This window comes from Poeciliopsis prolifica, unplaced genomic scaffold (genome assembly GCF_027474105.1).
Source record: "Poeciliopsis prolifica strain line A6 unplaced genomic scaffold, Auburn_PproV2 SCAFFOLD010, whole genome shotgun sequence".
NCBI lineage: Eukaryota > Metazoa > Chordata > Actinopteri > Cyprinodontiformes > Poeciliidae > Poeciliopsis > Poeciliopsis prolifica.
This window is the reverse complement of record NW_026562385.1, coordinates 12,602,394-12,619,820: the sequence shown is the minus strand read 5'-3', so window position 1 is coordinate 12,619,820 and position 17,427 is coordinate 12,602,394. Positions and strand designations below refer to the sequence as shown.

Here is a 17,427-nt window from a genome sequence, read left to right as displayed (position 1 = left end):
GTAATTGTTCTGGATTTTTCATCACAAAGTTTGGACCTGCGTGAGGAAACACCCTGGAATCCAGGAGGACGATCCATCTGACTAAAACACACCATCAGCAGTGAGAAGATCTGCCAACAGCATCTTCTTCCATTTGTAATAACATGAAGGACCAAAAACAAACCAAATAAAAATCTAACACCGCCATCTTGTGGTTGAGAACATGCACTTACATTAGCAGGAGTGACCCAGGTTCTTCATGTAACAGTAATTCTATGGGGGAAAGTGTATGGCGAATAAAAGAAAAATATAAACAGAGAGTCTTTATACACTTTAAATGGAAAAGTATGAAAAAAAAAACACATTTCCTGTATTTCAGCTCTTTTCCGAAAGAACAGAGGGATAGAGCCACTGGGAGACGTTTAAAAACATGAAAAGCATTAAGATAGAAAAACTCCAGAGACTCTTTGCTCTGAAAACACGTTAAATATTCTGCCCACATACATTTTTTACATTATTAACAAGAGAAATTTGGTCTGCTTTTGCTTCAGACAGCAACAATAATAAATAAAAACTCAAACTTTGATGTCTTTTACTGGGATTTTACAAGACAAGCATGGAGCAAACAGCAGTGGAAGGAAAATGCAACATGGTTTAAGTTTGACAAAGATACATCTGATAAGTGTGGCTTGCATTCATAGTGGCTCCACCTGAATTAGTACTCTGGAGAACCGCATCTTGCAGAAACTGCAGCCACGAGTTCGAACGTCTAAAAACTCAAAATGTCAAATGTCGGAGCCAAATGTCTTCACACCATTTCTCAAGATCAGTCACTCCTGTTGAGCAAATCTTGACCCAAATTCTCAAACACATTTAGGTTTGGACTTTGACTGGACCATTCCACCGGATGGCCCTTATCAGAACAAAGGGCCCGAGTCAGCAGCGCCGGATTGGTTTCTGAGGTCGGGGGGTCATGTCACGCGCACTTGTTCAATTGATAAGATGACACCTGTCAATCAATTCAGTGGGTTTGTCGCAATTTGTCCCGAAGTGAACAACAACGACTAAAACAGAAATAAAGATGGTGATAATCGCCCAGCAATCACTAACCATCGACTCCTCTGTTGTGATTTGATTTCATTTCCAGTTGCAGAAACCGAGGAATTAAAATCATTATTATTTGTCTTAATATTATTATTATTATCATTCATGATGCTGCCTCAGCAGGTCAGAGAGAGAGGAATGTTTGTGCACTCACACACACACACACACACACACACACACACACGCACACATGCACACAACCGATGGATAATCTGAGCTGCATGCATCAACCTGACCACATCCAGAGATTAAGATTAACGTGGATTAATCTTTAGGAATCCACATCATGCAGCTATCACAATGTGGAGCCTGGTCTCACACACACACACACACACACACCCACACACACACACACACACACCCGCCCCTACACACACACACCCACACACACCCACACACACACCCACACACAGATTTGTGATGTCTGATGCAGACATCACAAATCTGGTAGTGGGGAAGTGCAGCCGGTAGCCCGGGTTAGCCTGTTAGCTCGTTGACAAAATCAGATTTATTTCATTCTTTATTTTCAGTTTTACTATTAATTCAAGAAGAATTATTCACATGCAGACTGTTTTTCTTCTGCACACCGAATGCAGATTACGTCCTGTCGGTCTAATCCTCCTGATAACTAAACTGGGGCTTTAATACCGTTCCTAAAAAGAGAAAATTAATATTAACATAATACGTTTTCTCCATTTGACTGCGCAGCTAAGCTGCATATTTGTAAAATCTTCAGTCTGAACAAGAGAGCCAGCCATCTGGCACATTTTCACCATGATAAACACTTGTTTGACTGTCAAACCAATTGTGTTCTCCTGTTTTTCTGTAATTACATTATTATATTTGCAATTATGATTACCTTCCTCGGTTTTCATGTCCTTTTATTGTGCCAAAGTTCCACACGTCAATGAAGTTCAAGGTTTCCGAGCCCCGTAAATGTCAGATTTGTGTGTTTTTTACCAAATATTAAAGATTACATTTTTTTTATCCTTCATGCTTAATATCACACTGTAGGCTCCTAAACCCTCGTCTCAGTAATCCTCCAAAAGCTGTTTCTTCTTCTGACCACAGTAAGATAGATAGAAAATCTATCTATCTATCTATCTATCTATCTATCTATCTATCTATCTATCTATCTATCTATCTATCTATCTATCTATCTATCTATCTATCTATCTATCTATCTATCTATCTATCTATCTATCTATCTATCTATCTATCTATCTATCTATCTATCTATCTATCTATCTATCTATCTATCTATCATATGAGGTTTTTGTTATTTTATTTCCATCTCTGTATCACATTAATTCTTGTTGTTATTTATTTGCCTGTGTGAGCATTTAAACATTTTTTATTTTTTCATTTCTAAGCAGCATCAGCCAGACTGGGGGTCCCACCGGAAGTGGGGAAGTGTTTCGCCCTCGGCGCTCTTCGTGCAAGAACCGCCACTGGTTCACTAAAATCAAACCTCCTTCCGTTCTTCTCTCTCAAAACCTTTTGTTTTCTCATTTGTCGTGACTTTGATTCTGAACTTCCAGTTGAGATTAATAGATGTTTTTTTCTTTTTCTTTTTTTGTGGCGGGTGACACACTGGAAGTTGCCTTTCAGAAAGGGAGCAGGGTGGGGCCGCATCGCCGGAACCCGGATGCTGATGCTGACCGATGGAGAGCAGGAAGCTGGAGAGAATGAAGAGCTAGAGGAGTGTAAAGAGAGAGAGGGGGAACCGGCTGGAGGGTTAGCAGCAGCAGCAGCAGCGGTACCGGTACCGGCCTGCAGCAGGACAGGGACATCCAGACAGCGAAGCGCAGCTCCTGTGGATCTGTGTCCGCGTTGAGGAGCAGAGCGCCGGCCTGCTTGACTTGTTTGTGCATCATCTGCGCCGGAGATGCGGTAACATCATGAGCACAGCCGTCCAGAGAGGGAGGAAGCAGAGAGGGGGGGAGCGCTGGGGAGTCGCCAGCTGAGGATGCTTGTTGTTTCTAGAAACCAGCTCGACCGTCGGAGCGAGTTCTGATCCACCTCCAGCAGCACCGGCGCGGGGCAAGAGCCCCTCCCCGCCGCAGCCGCCCCGAACCCGGGGGCGCATCGCCTGTCTGCCTCGGCCTTCCCGGAGCCTGTGGGGTTTTTGTTTTTTCTCTTCTGAACGCTCACCCTCCTCTTCCTCTGTTTCCTGATGCAGGGCCGGGGAGGGGGTGAGCCCAAGTGTGCACCGGATATTGGAAAAGCCATTCTTCCTGCTCATGCCTTAGTGATCGCAGATTATAATCTGGACGACAGCAGGCAGACGAGGCCCCGGGGCTCGACGGGACAGGAGCCGGGACATGCGTGACGCTGGGAGGACCACGGGAACATGTTTAGACGGCGGCAGGGGCAGCAGTGAGGCGCTGGGGGTCCCTGATATCGATCCTCGGGATGGATCCGATCGGGCCGTTCTGACTCGGGTTATTTGAGACTGCACTCTTAACAGAAATCAATCCGAGGCTGAAGCAGCCTTCCTGTCCAGCTCCCCGCATGAGCTTCTCCTTTCCTGCTCCACTTTGGCAAACTATTAGCTGGATGCAGACGTCATCTCCTCCCACCTCTCCATGTGGATGATGCTGCATTCCGAGCGGCGCTGAAAGGGAACCGATCCGGACCGGACCGCATGACAAGTTGAAGGGTGTAGCCTGCAGGCGCCACCCCACCTCCCCCCCCCGTCCCGGCTTCGGATCACGACCAGTTTAGTCTTTTTTTATTATTATTATTCCACCGCGCGCCCGTGCGGCGGCGCGCACGTGATCTTGATCTGCCGCGCAGCTCCGCTGGGGGGGTTAAAGTCGACTCCTGGCAAGAATGAGCAGCAAAGAGATCACGGTGGGCCAGTCCAGCCAGTACGTGGGGCCTTACCGGCTGGAGAAGACCCTCGGGAAGGGGCAGACAGGTAGGGTCCCGATTTAAATTCACCCATGCAACTAAAACCAGAGGCGGTGCAACGCTGTCTAGGGAGGCCCCATCACAGCCAGACTCAGTGCAAGTGTTAGTTAGATTCATTTGTAGACCAATGCCCAATTTAATGTTTTCATAAAGCCAATTAAACTCCAGTTTGATTTGTATTTATTAACTGTATCAAACAGGGATGCAGGGTGAAGGCTGCAACAGGCTGATACCAGTTGACAGTCAACGACAAAGCAAGTGTCCCTAACATTTATTTAGTAAAACAGTTCATTGTGAATATGATGAAAGGCCTGACTTGAACTGTTCCATTCAAATCCAAACTTTCTCACTGCAAATGAGCCAAACCCTCCTGTTCTCCTCCACACCTGTGGGGGGCGCTGCATCAAGAAGGACCCAGCACAAAAACCTCTGGAGACGCTCGGCGCCACTTCCTTCTTCACCAAATGTGAACAAAATATGGAGTGGCGTCAGATTTTAGCGGTTGTTGGATTCCTCTTCCGTCTCGGTCAGAAGACCACGAGGCGTTTCTCCCGCCGACTCCAGAGGCATACGTTTGGTTTGGCTGTATTTACCCACAATGCCCTGCGCCATAGTCCACTTCCTGCTTTTCATACATATCTAAACATGAAAACAAAAGTGATGTGTTGCAGAGTTGATATTTTTCACGTTCAGAGATTTTTAAATCGCGTCGCAGAGATTAGCACTGCTAGCATTAACCTCCTCTGTGTGTTTTCCCAGAGAACGTAGATCCTGCCACAAGGCGGCCATTTTTAACTCCATCATGGTTCAAGAAGTTTTTGCGTCTCTTAATGCATTTCTAATACTTCATGAAAAAAATGCTTAAGTGGCTAAATAAAAAATCTGTGGAATGTGTCAAAGTTTTCCCAGATTAATCGATTAATCATCAGAATTGATGAAGAAAAGAATTGTTAGTTGCAGTCCTAGTTATGAGTTACATACCTGGATGCCAACCAGATTCACTTCAATGACACGTGTGGAATGAGTGGCTTTTATTTGAGGAGCGTTTGTGACACTGTCAGAAAAGATAAATAAATAATAAACATGTTCTGAATTATTCATGACTTTTTCCTTCCTTCCTGTTCCCCCTCTGTCCGCCTCTCAGGCCTGGTGAAGCTGGGAGTCCACTGCATCACCGGGCAGAAGGTGGCCATAAAGATCGTGAACAGAGAGAAGCTCTCCGAGTCGGTTCTGATGAAGGTACGGCGCCCGGTGCCTGTCGCGTTGCTCTGCAGGAGCAGCAACAGGAGCGGTTGGTTAGTTTATGTCAGTAAAAAGCCTGCCGGTGCGTCTCAGGGCCGCTGAGTGTGTGGGCACTGCCGCTCTGCGCTGAACAATAGCAGCGATTTCAGTCTGCTGATGAAGCTGCTGCAGACAAAAAGGACTGAAATAAAAAGCTCTGCTCGACCCCGGCGTCTTTGCCGCGGCTGCAGACAGGGAACGGGGAGTGTTGTCTCGCCCAGAACCTTCAGGCTGCGGCGGGGCAGTATGGACTTCAGTGTTTTGTGATGCTAATTTAATAAAAGTGAGCATAAGAAACTATTTGCCACCTTTTCTTTAGCAAACATAAACACAAACAGTTCTATGTGCAATTAGCTATTTTTAGGACATGTAAAGACGTGTGTTTAATATCACTAAAATGCACACATGAGGTTTCCTATTGGCTGATGCCAAAAAACTGAATTTCAATGTAATTTCATATCTCTGCATCAGCGCAGCATGCTTAAACACAACAATAGCTTCATGTCAGTTTGGTCACACAAGTAAAAACAGCACAACTTTAACTTGTTCAGTGTTGTTGAACAAACTGGGAGCACACTGAGGAGTAGAGACATAAAACAATCAATAGGGAAACTGAAACTGACAAAGACAACAAGCTCGGTCAAGCTTGTAAAAAAAAACTGCAACAAACCTTCTTTCAAGTCGTTCAGAAAGGGCCATTTGAAATTCTAAATATAATGTAATATAAATAATAAAGCATCACGCGGCTCAGAGCACGAAGCATAGAATTAGACTGAATAGATCTGATGTTACGGAATGGGAACATCGTCACCGATGCCCTGTCTAGATTTTTTTCAATATCAAGACTGATGCAGATATTAATATTGGATCGGTGCATCTTTAATATTTCTTGATGCACCTTTGCTGAGCAAACCGAATTCTAGCTCCTATGGTCTGGCCTTCTGTTTGGATTTAATCTAAATCTCTAGCGAAGTTTTAGCCTCTATGGAGAGAAAACAAAAGGTTAACAGTTGGAATAACATCAGTTTAAGCAAAATCGGAGAGCAGCAGAATAAGGAAGTGAGGAAAATTGTCAGTTTGTCCTCCAGTAGCCTGATCCTGTAGCGTCATACAGATTTCGCTCCGATTGAGCCAACTCCTTAGAATGAGACTTGAGAAAACCAGATAAGCACGTAAAATCCAAGCGAACTACTCTGCACTGCATTTGTAATGTAACAAAAGAGTAAAAAGGTTGAAAGAGGAATGAACACTGCTCCTCTGCCCTGTACTTCACACCGTGGCTCAGCCCCATGGAGCCCATTGAAAGGACAGGGAGCATTAGTGTTCAATACCCAATCCCTGAGTGTGGAGTGAAAATCAATGATGGGCCTCGTGTTCTCCTCTGAGGCAGAATATTTCAGGGCTCGTCACAGACAGCTGCCTCTGCTGATGCCACAAATGACTGACTGGCTTTGGGAGCCAAATCAGTCAGTCAAAGCAATCAGTGTGAATATTTGTCAAAACTTTGAAATAATTTCGCTCTTTTGAGAGTGAAGGTTTGCTGTCCACATCCGGACATTGATATTTTCGGAGCACTTCCGAGTCACAGTTGATATTTAGTAAAGTGGAGTTCAGTGGGACTGCTGGGATCATCAATATTGTCAATCATCTCAGAGCTACAGCTTTATCAGTGGAGTTCAGTTCGCACCAATTCCAGCTAAATGATTCCACCATGCAGAATAAATTCAGAACCCATTAAGCCCACCAAACACATTGACCTGGCAGGAGTTAGGTCAATGTTCTTATTTTGAAGAATAACCTACTTTTCTCATTCAATTAAAAAAAAAAAAAAGTCCAAAAATGACAAGCAAAAATGACCTACTTTTTTCTCTTAAATACCCCCAAAAACCTGGCAGCGCAGAGTCTGTAAAATAAGCAGAGAAACATGCTTAAACTTATTTTAATAAGGACAATTTGACTCTGCGCTATAACTGGACTTAACAGAGGAGTGTCTTATTAATAGGAGTGACGTAACAAGGCTGCAGGTCGAGGCTCTTGAGATGTGGAGGACGAGAGTTCAGAGCCGAGGGCAGGAGGGGGGAGGGGGGGCGACGATGAGGAGCTGGAGAGTAGGGATCTGTGGGGGTCAAGAGGTGAAACGGACAAACCGTAATGGTAAAAATCATTTTACCAGGACGGGTAAGCTTGAGCTTCGATACAATACCCCACATGTTCAGGCTCACCCCTGAAAAACTTGAGTAAAACGCCTTAAAATAAATTCATCATCTACTTCCACATCATGGAAGTACATTTATTCAGTGAGACAAACGTCGCCTTACACTGAGATGTGTTTGTTTTCCGTTAAAATTCCTTTTCCGGGCACATTGGCAACCTCAACAATTCAGATGAAGAAAATACGACTGGAGAGTTTTTGGATTTTACGCTTCAATACTTTTAGAAAGTCTGTTGTAGCAAGTAATTTATCGATTATTCTGACAATTAAATGAGAAATTTGATTAAAAAAAAATTTGTTGAAGTACAATATTGGTAACTAACTAACAGGAGTATTCATATCAGAAGTCAATATTGGCCCAAATTTTTATACAAATTTGCAATCACTTTATTGTAGCTTAAAAAATGAACCTGTAACAATAATAGCTCTCTTTTTACGTTAACCTGGACAAAAGTTATACAAAAATCTGCAACTTTGTTCAATTCAATAAAAAAGCATCAGGCTCACAAAGACACTTCTAAAAAATGTCCATGCTCCAGTTTTGTGTTGATCTTCAGCAAATTTAATAGATGATCTCTGACTTTGCAAAAACATTTAAGGCTTTTGTGTTATAGACATGTGTTACCGCTGTGGCAGACATGGTGTGTACAACCGTCACACATGCCGGCCGTACACACCACAGTGCGCTTCACCACCCATTTGTTGCGAGCGCGATGGTCGGATAGTTCATTTCTGGTGAGTCTGTAAAGCTACACACAGCATCAGGTACCGCAGCCTGCTGTGAGTCTCCGCTCCACCAGCACGCATTCACCCGCCAAGCACTTCACCGTTAATGGCAAACGCAATTTCCGGGAAACTTCATGGAATTGATGCAATACATACAAAATGTTGGCGATTTGGTGGAATCAGATCACACAATCTCTAACTTTTGCTCCGAGTTAGTGAGCAAAAATTTCTCAATAGTGGAGGATGCAGACCCTCGAGACGGAGCAAAGTGTAAAACAGATGAGAGACGGTTCCTGCCAGACTAAGTTGTACCAGGACTTTGGATATTTTAGTGGTGAAATTTCAAAGATCCATTTTCTTTGTGAAATATTACAGGGAAAGACTTGTGTCCCAAAGCACTGAAACCACTGGTGGAGTTGGAGTTGCACAGGGGACATAAGAAGTATTTGGTCGGATGGGGTTCTGTATCGGTTGTGAACTCTAGCCTCGGCTCTACAAGTCTTAGCTTCATGCTCACCCCACTGCTTATCACTAATTATCTCCATTTTAAAATGACTGAACTAACTAAACACTGTTCAGCATCAGAGTGCTCTTCTTTTCGCCTTACCTCCTCTGTCGACTTGCTTCTCTGCTCTTTAAGTCTCGCTGTTCGTCAGGTTTGCCTTTCTCTCCCGTCTGACATTTCCATCTCCATCATTTGTAACCTTCTCTTTTCTCTCCTAACCTTTTTCCGTGTCTCTCCCTCCCTCCTTCTGTGCAGGTGGAGAGAGAGATAGCTATTCTTAAACTAATAGAGCACCCTCATGTTCTGAAGCTCTATGATGTCTATGAAAATAACAAATACCTGTAAGTATCCTTGCGTCCGGATCTTTACTGCGCTCTAAAAATAAGACAACGCTGCATCGTTTTGCCGTGTTTCTATCTGAAACCGAGACGAACAACCACGTCTGAAAGCAGAAAACAATTCCTTGTTTTAATTTTATCCTCTCAGGTACCTGGTGTTGGAGCATGTGTCTGGTGGAGAGTTGTTCGACTACTTGGTGAAGAAAGGCAGGCTGACTCCCAAAGAGGCCCGAAAATTCTTCAGACAAATCATCTCCGCTCTCGATTTCTGCCACAGTCATTCCATATGGTCTGTAAAAAGCTTGACTGATAAAACTGTTGTTGGATGTAATAGGACTAAGAACACGGCCTTGAGGAACGCCACATGAGATCTGAGCCACATGAACACCTGAAACAGAAAATAACATCTATTTTTAGCTAATCTCCTGAAATTCTGAAAACAGACTGGAGTTCAAATATTTTCAGAAACATACGTCATATTAGATATATTGTAATGATCATAATGAGAAAGCAATTTCAGAAAAAGTGCTTTGTCATTTTTTGAGCAGCAAGCATTTTAGGAAAATGCTTGATTTCCCTAACATCTGCCTGAACCAGGTGGAAACATGTACTAATCAATAAGTAATATTGTGTTTCTTTTCTTTTTTTATCTGGTATCCTATATTTAATATTTTTTGACAGTCAGTATGTTTTTGCATGCAGTTTATAAGAAATATGACACAATCTACAGGAAATCTGCTTTTACTTCAACGATGTAAATGTCTAGTCTTTCTTGTTTAGCAACTTTTAGTCTTACATATGCCTATGCATTTTGATGTGTATGCTGTCTGTTATTTTTTTTTTAAAATGTTAATTTTTGTTAATTTATTCTGCATGCGTAGCGTAAGCATTCATGCAGATTTCACAGACATTTGTTCATTTATTTTATGTAAACAATTTTCACCTTTATCATCAGCAGCAGCTATATATGAATGTGTGTAGTTCAATTCAAGTAGGAGCCGGTTTCATATGTCAATTAGAAGATGCTTAGTGTAGTTTTTGAGAGCCAAAGGCGCTTTTATGAGCTCAAATGTATGTAATCTCATGACATATGATGCCGCATGACGTCATTTTTGTTTCTGCGTGTTTTTAGTCACAGAGACCTGAAGCCAGAGAATCTTCTCCTGGATGAGAAGAACAACATTAGGATAGCAGACTTTGGCATGGCCTCACTGCAGGTTGGGGACAGTCTGCTGGAGACCAGCTGTGGGTAAGCACAAATGGCAGGTTTCTATTTCACACTCAGGTCCTTCATTTACTATGTTTCAAATCACAGGGAAAAATAAGGAATCATCTGAAATGTTCTAAAATGATGAACCTAAAAACTTTCCACTAAGAACCTTATTCTTCAGGTTTCAGTGCTTCACTCATAAAAACAATATTTCATCTGACAGTTTCCAACGTGGACCAGCTGACAGATCAGCTCTGAGCTTGTGCATTTGGTTTAGATCAGCAAATTTCAGGCTTTTTCCATTGATATTTTTCACACTTGAATTCTCTGAATAACAATGAGATGATTTTTTGTTTGTTTGTTTTTTTTAATTATCATTATTTCCTGAAGTCAAAATGTTCACAAGATAATTTTGGAACATCTTTGAATGTGTCTCACCTCTCTAACAGGAGAATTACATGAACTTTTTTCCCTGTTCTCTCCTCATAGGTCTCCTCATTACGCTTGCCCAGAGGTCATTAGGGTAAGTTATTTCTCTCCTAGTGTGTGTTTTCTGAATGGGTGTGAGTGTGTGTGTGTGTGTGTGTGTTTGGATGTTTATTGCTACCCCGCTGTGTGTTTCAGGGGGAGAGGTACGACGGTCGCAGGGCTGATGTTTGGAGCTGCGGAGTTATTCTCTTTGCTCTGCTTGTGGTAAGGAGTCGTTTTATTTATTTTTTCTTAAGATGCAGGATTTTTAAATTGAAGTGAAAATACTTTCTTGTGGTCTTTCTTGAAACTGATTAGAAAAAATGTTTTGGAAGTCTGCAAGTTGTTCAGTCTTCAGTCTTTGGTGTCACGATCTCCTGGAGTTTGAGTTTAATTATTTTTATATGTACGTTTCCTTTTTTTAAAAATGTGTGATATTCCTGCTGTTCCTTGTCATCAGACACCCCTTTAATCACCTTCCCTGCATTAAATCCACCAGTTTTCAGCTCGTCGTTGTCAGATCCTGCTGATCATAAACTTGTCCTGTTTTCAAACCTGTTCCTCTCACACGTTGCATTAAGTCTCAACACATTTTCTTCGTTTCCATTGACCATATAATTGCACAATTTGTCATTTAGAAAATCAATTTGCTTACCGGAAACATGCCAATTTAAAAAAAAACACACAAAAAATGTGTTTTTCAATAAAAAATTTGGTGCTAGGATGAGGTGGGAGTTTTTTTTACTGTACCAAAATTGGTTACTTTCCCAAAACTGCAATGAAAACACTTTTTTTTGTATCTTAAGAAACACATGATCAACAAGTGGATGCTGCCACTGGTACAAACCACAAAAAAGACGACAGGAAGTAGTTGGAGGATCATGGTGTGGCATGTTTTTAATGACTTATATAAGTATTTATGATCAGTCAGAAAGTCCAAATACTTTGCTGAGGTCATTCTCACACCTTCCGGGCCTCTGAAGGGCCCGACCAACTCCCTCTCTCCCCATGATTTCGGCCCAAAGCATGACTCCACCACCTCCTTGCTGATATCACTGCCTTGTGATCATCCACCACCAATCCACTACTGAGTCCATCTGGACCATCCAGGGTTGCACAGCAGTCATCAGTGAACAAGTCTGTTTGAAAATGAATCTTTATGTGCGGCTGGGCCGAGTGCGATCGTTTCTGCTTGTTAGCTGGTTAGGGGCCCAATAGTTGATTCATGCACCACAAGCCTCTGGAGGATCCTCCACCTTCAGGCTCCAGAGGCTCCAGCAGCTTCAAATAACCGTTTGCTGCTTTGTAAGAGCATTTTAACAGCTGCTCTCTTAATCCCATGAATTTGTCTAACAGTAACCTTCCTCATTGTGCTTTATCTGTACAAACCGTCTTTCTTCTGAATCAGCCACAAATCTCTTCACAGTACGATAACGCTGCAGTTTTCGTTAAATATCTAATGTTTTCATATCTTGTCATACGGCTCTATACTGTCTGATGATTTTCATCAGCAGAGATTCTTTCTCATATTGCTTGAAACCTGTGGCCTGCTCAATAATGTGGAACATCCTTTTTAAATAGATTTCCTTTAACTGAGCTAAACTAATCAACCAGCTCTGAAATTAATTATAGTGATTCCAAGAGCCCTGACACACAATACCATCTAGAAATTTAATAGCACAACAAAAAAATATATATTTGTATGACACTTTAACCCAATTTGCATAATAATTTGGAACGCGGTGTAGTTCACAACATCCTAATAAACAGTTTCTTATTCTGACAAAGATTTCATCATCATTCCGCTGTGGCAGACATACTAGAATGTAAAGCCAGAGCAATCTTCCACTTGACATTTTAAAAAAATTCTTGCATCTGTATACAACTAGAACGTGCAGTGACAATGACGATGTGCTGAGGAAGAGCTGGATGAATTTTGAACCAGTGCAAAGCTAAAACGCAGCATTGCAGTTGTTTTCAAAGCTTCGGGCCAGCTCTGTGAATCGGACCGGCTGATGGGATGGTACCAGTCAGAGTTGACGAGCGTCTCCGCCGCGTTTTACTTAATCATGGATTGATTTCATGAAGAGCCAATGCCGCAATGCAGACGTTAGAGGGCTACAGGAATAAAAGCAGTCGGGGAATCTTAAGTGATTGTTGTGCAGAGGCAAAGCAAGTTTATTTATAAAGCTCCGTTCATGCACAGGGCAATTTCAAATGCTTTCTTGAAGCAGGTCTGTAGACTAAAAGGCTAATTACAAAATAAGGTAGGAAACTGTTGAAGGAATTACATTAAAACTGATGCAGTAGTTAAAAAGGAAATGCAAGTTTGAAGCAAATGAATCCAGACGAGCAGCTGAAACAAGGTTTTAAATTAACCAGAAAAGCTTCGGGAAACAAAATCATAATTTCAGTCTCGATTCAAAGGAGCCAACACTTTCTGCTTGTTTCATTTTCAGGAAGTTGTTGCTTCGTTGAGTGTCTTACAGCTCAATAATATTTTAAACTACATACGCTTCAGATGCAAAGAACTGGTGTGAAACTGGTGTGACATGTTCCAACTTACTGGTGTTGCTCAAGGGTCTGTGGGTAGTGTTATGGTAGAGTCACAACTTTCTGATTTTATTTCATGTCAGTTTAATGAACTTCATTTATCCTGAATGGTGCCAACAGACCCAATTTACATACAGAAATATACAGTGAATCCAATAATACAGAGAAATAAACCTGCATTTCATTGGATAGTTCTAATGCAGGCAGTCAATGGATCTTAAATTTAATAACCTACTTTAAAAGAAAAACATGCATCTTTTTGGTGCCCCTTTATTAGCTGCGGGCTAATTTTGCAACAGAGTTTCTACATAGTCACACTTAGATTTCCGGTTGGCTCTGCAGCTTTTAGGATCTCTGAGTCTGGTCGTGTGCTAATTTCCAGCTTTACATGCATCATATCCATTATCTCTGCTTTTTCTCTAACAGTTGAGCCACTTTGGATCACAGTCACCGGTCCCAGTTCCATTAATCCATTTTGGCAATCTGGCATCAAATAGAAATTGATGCCAGATTGCCAAAAGCTGTTTTCTATTTATGGCAGTAAATGCTGATTTCATCACGGCCAAAATGATTTGAATCAAATGCATGTGATGGATATTTCTGCCATTCATAGTGAGAGATCTGTGCCAGACTAAAGTCTGCTTCAGGACATTCTACTACATCCGTACAGAAACAACTAACAGCAAAGTGATATCCAAATCAGATGGGATCTTCTCTTTTTTTTCGTCCTACCCCGTCAGGGAGCCTTGCCTTTTGACCACGACAACCTGCGGCAGCTCCTGGAGAAGGTGAAGAGCGGCGTTTTCCACATGCCCCACTTCATACCGCCTGACTGCCAAGCTTTGCTGAAAGGGATGATAGAGGTCAACCCCGACAAACGACTCACGGTAAGAAGTCAGAACTTGAGACAGGCAGACAGGAAACAAGAAAACCGAAGCACTGAGTCTGGAACAATCTGAATTTGCCATGATATACGACGACCTCATTTTGGTTCATTATTATTATTATTAGCTAGTGGATTGTTAGAATATCCTTTATTTATATGATTGTTTGCAAAAGTTAGTAAATCAATTGAATACGTAGGCCTTTCACTATAACAAATTTTGGTGGATGATAAATTGTCTCAGAAATGATTGGGATGAACGATAATATTACTGTGAGGTCTGTTAATTGCATAATAAATCAAAATAAGCTCAATCATTTGATTTTTCATTTTGACGACTCATATTTTGTGAATTGCAATTTACAGAGACATCATATAACCCTTTTTTCTTTTTTATGTTCATGGAGCATTGAACTTGCATTATTATGTCATTATTGATATATTGCTCAAAAAGGTCACAAAACAACAATATTTTATGTTTATCGCAATAATTATTATACCTAATTGATGTTTTGAGACCATTTTCAAGTAATATATTGATAATGATATATTGATCCAAGTTTGCTCTCTTAAAGACCAATAAATCTGGTGAAAACTAAGCCAAATTTAAATGAATAAAAGCATTTGGAAATACATTTTACTGAACCATGGCACCTTCCAAAAGTATTCACTCCCTCAAACACAAATCTTACCATTTGAAAACATGTCAAGTTACTTTTTAAAGTATGGGATGTTTTCTTCATGGTTTCTACTAGTATATTTAGCAAATAATAATCATAATAATTTTCACAATGTTCTCAGAAAATGGAGTTTTTTTTAAATCTTTTTTGTCTTTGTTTCTGCTCTGGTGACTTGCTCTGGGTGTTCTCACGGCGTTTCAAATCTTGTTGCACTTCAAGCACAAACTGCAGTGGATTCAATGGGATTTTATGCGAGGCAAACCAACGCAGCAACTATCTCTAACCTGAACGTAAAAAGCAAAAAAAAATGGTCATGGTAACTTTGGAGGAGCTGCAGGTGCACTAAATGTTGGTGGTTTGGAAGAGTGGCTACGGGACGCTGTAAGCATCTGGACAGTCTGGATTATTTTTTTCTTTTAAACTGCAGTTAGATTGCGTGCGAGGAATAAGTGTGTTTTCCTTCTGCCGAAAAGTCAAAAGTGTTACCTGAAAAGACAAGGGCGTTGACTTTATGCTGCACGTTGAGGACAAAGGGAGCGTTTTCAATGGTGGAGGGAGAGAAAAGAGAACATGCAGCCCGCAGGCTTTGCTTCGAGTTGGGATGCAAATGAAAGCTGACATGAGACCTTACCGAGAGAGGAAGAAGAGGAGACAAGTCGGTCCACAGATAGAGCGGAGTGGAGGGACCTCGGGTGCTGCGGAAGGCCAGAAACACGGCCCTTCCTGACAGGACTGGCCTTTGGTTTGATGTCAGGCAGCTAAAGAATGTTGGTGGTTTGGAACAAGAAGTTCTATTAAAAGGTTCATCTCAGTAAATCAGGGTAGAAGGTTGGTTGATTTTGATAGGTGCAGCTGAAGAAAACCCCAAAACTCAGTTTCTCATTCGAGTTGAACTGGAGACGCGCCGATCCGATATTAATGTCTGTATCGGTTCTCATACTGAAAACCACTATAGATTGGGTATCGGTGACAATGTGCTTGATCCATAGGGGTGGATCTATTCAGTCTAATGCTCTGATGTCATGCTTTATCACTTATTTTACATTATATATAGAATTCCTAATTGAACATTCTGTACCATCTGAAAGAAGGTTTGTTCCAGTTTATTTTACGTTTGACCAGCATAGTCAATCTATTGTTTTTGCCCATTTCAGTTTCTTTATTTAGTTCTTTTATATTGATTGTTCTACTCCTACATATTTGATCAAGATTCTGAAGCCACTGGTGTGTTTAAGTGTGTTGTACTGATACAGAGTCAGCAAATAAATGTGTAATTCACTATATTTATATTTGTGTTTTTAAAAAAAAAACCCACACACATTTTAAATGTTGTTTTTGAAATGTTCAGCTGTTTTTCTGTATCGGATCGGTATTGGCCGATACTAAGCCTCTGATATTGGTATCGGAAGGGAAAAAAGTGGATTGGTGCCTCCCTAATTTGAACTTGACATCAAACCTATTTAACATTACTTTTAAGGCAGAACCTGCTTAAACCTGCTGCTGCTTCTACCACACTTTTTTCTTCCACTCAACCTTTTGTTGATACTGCTGCTGTGTGTCAGCAGGAATCTGTAGCTTCTTTCCCTGTCGCTGCTTTCAGTTTAGAGGGGCTTCTTTTCCAAAGTCAGGAGTGAGCGTCATGAACACACAATATGGCAGCAGTGGCGACCTCCAGAGGCGGAGCAGCTGTAAAATACATGAGAGCCTTTTAAAATCCAAACTTGTTTTGAACTGAAGGATGGAAAAGAGAAAAATTAAATAAATTACGTTCATGGAGCAGAAGATGTTTTAATCATTTGCTTCTTTGGAGGAGGAGAAGGAGGAGGAGTCTGTAAAACAACTGAGAGATAAGAATCTGGTTCATTCAGCGACAACAGATTTAATCAAAGCTGTGAGTTGGTCTGATGAGCTGTTGATTAATGGAGCCTGAAACCAGGTCAGCCTGTCTCTCCGCGCCTCCGTCTGTCTGCCCTGCTCCTCCACCACAACCACAGCAGCTCAGCCTGCACTGGGTCTCACTGAACCGCCTACCAGTCAGCAACCAGGGGATGTTGCTGGCGAAGGGAACGTAATGTGTGCAGGTCGCAGGATGCTGGCAGACCTGCTGCCCTGTGTCTGTGTCTGCCCCCGGAGACGCAGCGCGCCGCTGACGCAACGCTCTCCGCCGTGTGCAGCTCCTGCTGCAGGGTGTATAATGTATGAGGGCTGATGCGGGACAGTTGGAGGAAAAAACTTTCCTGGAGGTCACGCAAGCATGGAGTGGATAGCAAACATTAAAGATTTGAAATGTCTTTCCTTTTCAGACCCCTTTGCTGCGACATCAGTAAATGAAATGATTTGTTCTGTGATGTTTTGTTTTTTTTCAAGAGAATATTAGTGAACAAACCGAGCAACACAGCAGGACGTTGCAAAGCAGGGCAGCTTCTAATATCTCTTGAACATGGTCTATCATATTAAAACCCTATAAAATAGATTCAACTTTGTGGTTTTTAGTTGACTTAATATTTAAATGTGTTGCTCTGTTTGTTTATTGCAACCTGAATCTGGTGGCTGTGACATTATCATTTAGTTC

General features: G+C 41.7%; 1 protein-coding gene across 3 annotated transcripts in view; it reads left to right on the top strand.

Annotated features, from left to right (window-relative positions):
* The first annotated feature begins 2,695 nt into the window (after positions 1-2,695).
* The window catches only part of LOC129363156 (serine/threonine-protein kinase BRSK2-like), a 30,067-nt gene continuing 15,335 nt past the window's right edge, over positions 2,696-17,427 (top strand). Inside the window, exons 1-8 of one of the 3 annotated variants that reach the window (XM_055035049.1) lie at positions 2,696-4,006; positions 5,144-5,238; positions 8,979-9,064; positions 9,210-9,350; positions 10,194-10,310; positions 10,761-10,794; positions 10,896-10,964; positions 14,033-14,179. In XM_055035049.1, the coding sequence (XP_054891024.1) occupies positions 3,919-4,006; positions 5,144-5,238; positions 8,979-9,064; positions 9,210-9,350; positions 10,194-10,310; positions 10,761-10,794; positions 10,896-10,964; positions 14,033-14,179 (777 nt within the window). In that variant the 5' untranslated portion in view covers positions 2,696-3,918. Of the gene's footprint in view, positions 4,007-5,143; positions 5,239-8,978; positions 9,065-9,209; positions 9,351-10,193; positions 10,311-10,760; positions 10,795-10,895; positions 10,965-14,032; positions 14,180-17,427 lie in introns of those variants that run through there. The other 2 variants (XM_055035050.1, XM_055035051.1) reach the window with 2 other exon arrangements.